The 5,588-nt window shown below is 31.7% G+C and overlaps 3 protein-coding genes across 3 annotated transcripts; 2 read left to right on the top strand and 1 right to left on the bottom strand.

Annotated features, from left to right (window-relative positions):
• Positions 1-71: 71 nt before the first annotated feature.
• On the bottom strand, positions 72-1,020 carry Tsp_04148 (putative flagellar protein). Its single transcript, XM_003374915.1, has 3 exons — positions 979-1,020; positions 860-928; positions 72-263 (listed from the first exon to the last, which is right to left on the bottom strand). Exons 1-3 carry the CDS (start codon positions 1,018-1,020, stop codon positions 72-74), a joined length of 303 nt encoding a protein of 100 aa, XP_003374963.1.
• A 1,091-nt stretch (positions 1,021-2,111) lies between these two features.
• Positions 2,112-5,011, top strand: Tsp_04147 (conserved hypothetical protein). The gene is made up of 6 exons (XM_003374914.1): positions 2,112-2,141; positions 2,814-2,873; positions 4,241-4,297; positions 4,352-4,370; positions 4,462-4,671; positions 4,851-5,011. The coding sequence occupies exons 1-6, from the start codon at positions 2,112-2,114 to the stop codon at positions 5,009-5,011; spliced, it is 537 nt and encodes a 178-aa protein (XP_003374962.1).
• An 83-nt stretch (positions 5,012-5,094) lies between these two features.
• On the top strand, positions 5,095-5,588 carry Tsp_04146 (conserved hypothetical protein). The gene is made up of 3 exons (XM_003374913.1): positions 5,095-5,214; positions 5,273-5,408; positions 5,461-5,588. Exons 1-3 carry the CDS (start codon positions 5,095-5,097, stop codon positions 5,586-5,588), a joined length of 384 nt encoding a protein of 127 aa, XP_003374961.1.

Below are 5,588 nucleotides of genomic sequence, written 5' to 3'. Positions count from 1 at the left end.
ATGATGATGATTCACAATTGATTCGATTAAATCAACAAAAGCAATAATTTTCAGAAACAGTAAATTTTATTTCATATATCTTTTTTACATGTGCTGTGTGGATTGGTTTGAAGTTCACTGTCACGTTTTGATAGAGCGCTTTGTAGCCTATGGTAGAAGCGTTTCTCAATCACCAGTTGTTGATGATGTCTGCGTTGATCGACTGACGATGATGATTCGTTCTTCCACAAACGCCAAAAGGCAATAGCATTGTTGGGTGGAAGCTAAAAAAACAAAAATGCAAGCGCCTACAGATTTAATCTCCTCCCTTTTTACGGTTGAAATGGGATAATTGAACAATCTTCTTCAGGCATATTTGTCAGATAATTTTTTTAAAAATAAATCTGTTCGTTCATTTCTTACCATTTTTCTAGCCCCTCTTTCTGTTCTCCTCCAACCCCTTTTCAAACTCTACATCATCAAGCTGCTTGTGTACGTGCGCTTTGCCATTTGTCTGTCATTCAGTCACGACTACTGGGAACATGTGTATACATGTGTATTTGCGTTGATGGAAATTTTTTAAAAAATATCTGACATATTTCCTCCATTTAATTCAATGAGGGTTTTGACGCGAGATTATTTTTCATTTTTTCATCTTCTCCTTTTCTCTTCAATTGTGTTCAATTGAAAATTTTCACAAAAATGATATTCAAAAAAAAGAAATAGGAGAAAATATCATATTCAATTTGTAAAACAGTTGATCAAAAGTGGTTGATTAATTGGTGAAAAGTTTTTAATTCAATTAATTTCCAAAACTAATCAATTTGAATAAGAGCAGAGGAAATTTTCATTCAAATTGATTAAAAAAAATTATTTTGACATCTGATGCATGTGCAATGATGTGTGTTGAAATGCGATTGAAGAATTTCTTCTTGATTGACGTCCAATGCTGCACAAATAATTATGTTAATAATAATAATAATATAAATAGAAGAATACCAGCCTACAGACTGGTGTTACCAAATGCAGAATGATTGTCATCGTTTTTGTGAAATAGTGTTTTAAACTTAGTTTATTGTTGTCTGCTGGGATGAGTATTTGCACAATAGATGTCAAATTGTTTGACATAAATGGTGCTGGTCAACGACTGACAGTATGACGAGCACAATTGAACATGTTCGAATAATAGGGATTTGGATTAATGTATTTGAAATTTCATTCAAAGTATATCAAATGTAGAGAGCTTAGTATGAAAGATATTTGCAATTTAATTTTTAATTTTCTTCAACTCTCATTCCAACAATATTACTATCAATGCTCTGCATTATTGGTGATCAAGCACTGTACCATCTTCTGCATTGTTTTTGTGTGTGTGTGTGTGTGTGGATTTCTTTTTTTTCTTTAATAATGAAAATTCAACTTTATAAACTAAAAATCTATCCATACATAAATCAGATGCAACTTTTTAATGCAAATGCAGATGTTAAACAATATAGATTTAATTTTTTTTTCACAAAATTTATCATTTTCTACATGATTTTGTATAATATTGTAAAGTTCTAAATTGCAAGTGGAAATTGTGTAATGAAGAATTTTTTTAAATATTTATTGCATTAATCTGTTGCTTTTTATTTGCTCTCTTCCTTTCTTTTTTCTGAGAAAATTTTCATTTAGAACATTACAAAGTTGCAAAGCTTGACAATGTTTCAAATTATAATTCTTGTTTCAACAAATTAACCACGTAAATAAGAAAAGGTTGTTTTTCTGTTGTTTTGTTCAATAACAGAATGTTTGTTTATTAATAATCTATTTTTCTGCTTACAAACGTGACTGTAATAATTATTCAATTATTATTTGTTCACTGTCACCAGTTTACCCTTTGTTTGTTTATTTGTTTGTTCATTTTTCATGAAAATAAACAACGGAAATGATAAATAGATGTTATTTGAATAGAATCTTGTTTACATAAATATGTGAATTTATTTCACGTTGTTCACGAAAAGAAACACCACTGGTAATGTTTTGCATATTGATACTTGATAATTTTTTTCACTTGAAGCCATTTGAAATTGTCTCTTATTAATTGCTAATTAATTATTACTGTTGCTGTGCTGTTCGAAAAATAACAACTTATGTGCGTGAATATTTCAATTGTTACACATGTAATTTATTAGTTTTTTACCAACAAATTTGGGATTTTTTTTCATTCATTTAAAGATGGTCAATTACAGAAAGATCTGAAATTGAATACGATGATGATTCAAAATATTTTTTTATTAAAAAGAAAATAAAAAATTTGAATTAAAAAATAACTTTTAATTAAATATTTTTTCAATATTTGAAAAGTGAGATTTATTCGTTGTGATTTTCCATTTATTTATACCGTAAGAAGTGGATGAAGTTTACCTGCATTTTCTGTGAACAATACTTGATATTTGACATTCTGTATATTGTTGTCATTTTTGTATTTTGCTGCTATAAAACTCAGCATTTGGAAAAGAATTTTTTTTCAAAAGCAGAAATTAAATTTGAGCCATTGTTAATGTTGGTTTTTTTTTGATTTATTAGCTCAATAATTCACTTATAATTTGCATTTTTCAAATTTTCAGACTTGGATTAGAATTTGAATGAAATTAAAAAAGAAAAAGAGCAATTTTCTGATTTTTTCTATTTTCGGCGTCTACAATTTTGCTGTGATCATGTTTTACGAGCTTTTTTTATTCCTATTTTTATGAAGGTTGTAAATTTTTTTGAAGATTGCAAAATTATTTTTCTGATGACACCTGCTTGCAGTAACTTGGGAATGATTTTTTTATTTTATTTGATTCTGCGAGACACAACTGGGAACATCTACGAACAAGTATAGCAAAAATTTGGAACAAACTGAGACTAAAGTTTTTTTTTAATTGGGTGTGTGATGCAGATATTCAAATTTATTATTATACCTGAGAAAATATGCTGTTTTACTTAAATATTTTATATGTATATCTAATTTTTTCTTATATCGATGTTATCGGTACATTAATATTCAATTATTTACTAAATAGCGAGCACTTTTTTCCACCTTTATAATTTTGCCCCAAAAAACTGAAATTCACTTTCATAATACTTGGTACTGTTTTAATTCTTATTGACGATTTGAAGATTTTATCCACGTTACACATAATCTTATCTTGTTGCAGATTGGGGATTTTATAATTCTACTTGATGAATGCTTTCATTTTGTGCAATCTTGAATCTACTAATAATCGAATTGCCTTGATAATTTTCAGTTTTCTTCTTTTCAATTTATTTCAATATATTTTAACACTTTGGATAGACATTATTTTTGTCTTATTTATTTAATTATTTCCATAATTTAACTGACGATTGATTGAAAAATTGAAATATTTCACGCTTGGCTCAGTTTGATTGCCTTTAAATTTACTTTAGAGTTGATCGTCCAGTCGAAACAGTGAATGGTGTTTTGATATTTCAGCTTTATTAAGTTGGTATTGCTTTTCAGATTTTGTTTTTCTCTTAAATTTAAATAAATATGCTTGGTAATTTCGAATGCGGAACTGTGTGATTTTGTTTTAGCAAAGCTTAAATTTGTTTCTTGAAATTTATTTGTTCGCCTGTTTTGAAGAAGCTGAAGTAAAAGTTAATTGATTGCCTATTGAAAGTAACTTCATGAATGTTTTTTATCCATTTTTAACTCACAACACCTGTGTGATTATTTATTTGTTTGTTTGTTTGTTTGTGGGTAAACAAAATTTCAGTGGGAAATGTTGTTTTGCTTGTCTATTTGTTGTGATTGGAGATCAGTCAACATGCAACAAAGGAACAGTAACATGGGCAGATTTTTTTTCTCTCTTCAAATATACAAGTGACATTTTAATCTTGAGCACACACGAACGAATGCAATTTTTCATTTAAATTTAAATTCATTTCGAAAAATTTGAATTTTTATATTATTTATACAGTAATTTATATTCTGTATTTCTTATTGTGTATTATTGTTGGCTGTCTTTTCATCCAAAGTAGCAGTAACTGTTGTGTTGAAGTGCCACAATGTTCAGCTTTAGGAGAGAATGTTACAGTTGCATTGTGAAACAACAAGTAAATTATTAATAATTTCATATCGAGGTATAAATTTAGTTATTGAGGCTTCAAAATGAGTGATAAAGTTTGCACGATTCCAATTCCTGTACAAATATTGTTTGTTTTTGCTGTTCTGAGATGTAAGTGTTTACAGTAATAATAATTGATGTATTTATAGATGGATAAATTGGGTAGATGGTTGTTAGGTGCGAACAGTAACCAAATGAAAGAGCACGTAAGAAGAAGAAGAAGAAGAAGAATTAGAAAGAAATAATAAGAATAATATCAGAGGAAAGAGTATTTTCTCAGTAGATGAAGAATGTTGGCTGTAAGATGAGAAATAGGAATAGAATGTTGTGCAAACGTGGACCTGAGTAACACAACACATCCGTATGTAAGCGAGCAAGCGGCGTAAATGCGCAAGCACGTTAGCCAACGTTAGGACAGCTGTTGACCAGATATATAGACAACGTGCATTGGGATGTCGATTGCGTTGCCAATGGACCAAGGACGTGCTGTTTTGGAAGAAAAAAGATGAACGGCGTCGACTATGTGGGCGCCGAACGACGGCTTTTCCTGTGTTTGTTGTTGAAAATCTAGCTGCTGTTGGTGATTATTTGATGGGGCAAAAATAGAAAAATGCAAAATACTAAATAATCCAAATTCACACAATTGTGGTAAATAAGCATATAATATGCCGCCCACCACACAACCAAGCTTACAAGAAAAATAACATCCATTCGACTGGCTGGCAATTGGAAGTTCTGCCGAAAGTAATTAAAATGAAGATGAATACGCCACCACAGACAGATCAAAACAACAACAACAACAACAGCAGCAGCAGCAAAAGCAAAAAATGGAAGCAATCATTATTATTGTCTGTGAAGAAATGCCAGTTGAATATGTAGAGGAGGGTAGTAAGATGAAGTGTTGCGTAGGCGTTGCGTGAGGCGGCTGGCCAGCAGCAAACGTTTTAAAGCGAAAACGCAGCTGGCCTGCGGTTGGCATGTTTATCTCTGCTTGGATGCTTGAATGACCGGCGCTGGAGATGAAGCGGGTCGGCCGGGTGACGCAACGGCGGCGCCGATCAATCTGGAAAATAAACGCCGGCCGCCTGACGTTACGTGCTGCATGCTTTTCAAACATTCTCCAGTTAGCCATTAGCTTTGCTTAGCCAGTTCACTTTTCCAAAGTTAATTTATAAACCAAGCTTACATGTCTTCTTATTGTTGTTGTTGTTGTTGTGTTTATTATTATCATTATTATTATTATTATTGTTATGACGACGTCGACGACGACGATTATGATCATGATGATGATCAGTAGGATGCGGATGGTTCATTGTGGTCAACTTAATGGCGGCCTTATCTTTATTGCATAGAATAAGCGGACTCTCAGGAAGCGGCTGCCCCTTGAGAACAGTTGTGCTGCTGTTGAGGAATTTGCTTGGAATGTTCGGTCGTTTGCGTGCCGCGTCGGATCCCATTCATAACAACCGTGCTCAGCCGTTCACGTTGTCTTTCTAA

Source organism: Trichinella spiralis (assembly GCF_000181795.1).
Source record: "Trichinella spiralis strain ISS 195 chromosome Unknown Scfld5, whole genome shotgun sequence".
Lineage (NCBI taxonomy): Eukaryota > Metazoa > Nematoda > Enoplea > Trichinellida > Trichinellidae > Trichinella > Trichinella spiralis.
The sequence above is the reverse complement of the archived record's forward strand: the minus strand, read 5'-3'. Positions and strand labels throughout refer to the sequence as shown.

What these genes read in the sequence shown, in the direction of transcription:
- Tsp_04148 (XM_003374915.1), bottom strand. Translation starts at nt 1,020, where the DNA reads ATGACAATCATTCTGCATTTGGTAACACCAGTCTGTAGGCTG. An exon ending in TAACACCAGTCTGTAGGCTG is followed by an intron (nt 929 to 978) that starts GTATTCTTCTAT and finishes TTATTTGTGCAG; the next exon opens with CATTGGACGTCAATCAAGAA. An exon ending in TCATTGCACATGCATCAGAT is followed by an intron (nt 264 to 859) that starts GTCAAAATAATT and finishes TTGTTTTTTTAG; the next exon opens with CTTCCACCCAACAATGCTAT.
- Tsp_04147 (XM_003374914.1), top strand. Translation starts at nt 2,112, where the DNA reads ATGTGCGTGAATATTTCAATTGTTACACAT. An exon ending in ATATTTCAATTGTTACACAT is followed by an intron (nt 2,142 to 2,813) that starts GTAATTTATTAG and finishes TGATTCTGCGAG; the next exon opens with ACACAACTGGGAACATCTAC. An exon ending in TGAAAATCTAGCTGCTGTTG is followed by an intron (nt 4,672 to 4,850) that starts GTGATTATTTGA and finishes ATTAAAATGAAG; the next exon opens with ATGAATACGCCACCACAGAC.
- Tsp_04146 (XM_003374913.1), top strand. Translation starts at nt 5,095, where the DNA reads ATGACCGGCGCTGGAGATGAAGCGGGTCGGCCGGGTGACGCAACGGCG. An exon ending in TGCTTTTCAAACATTCTCCA is followed by an intron (nt 5,215 to 5,272) that starts GTTAGCCATTAG and finishes TTATAAACCAAG; the next exon opens with CTTACATGTCTTCTTATTGT. An exon ending in GATGCGGATGGTTCATTGTG is followed by an intron (nt 5,409 to 5,460) that starts GTCAACTTAATG and finishes GCGGACTCTCAG; the next exon opens with GAAGCGGCTGCCCCTTGAGA.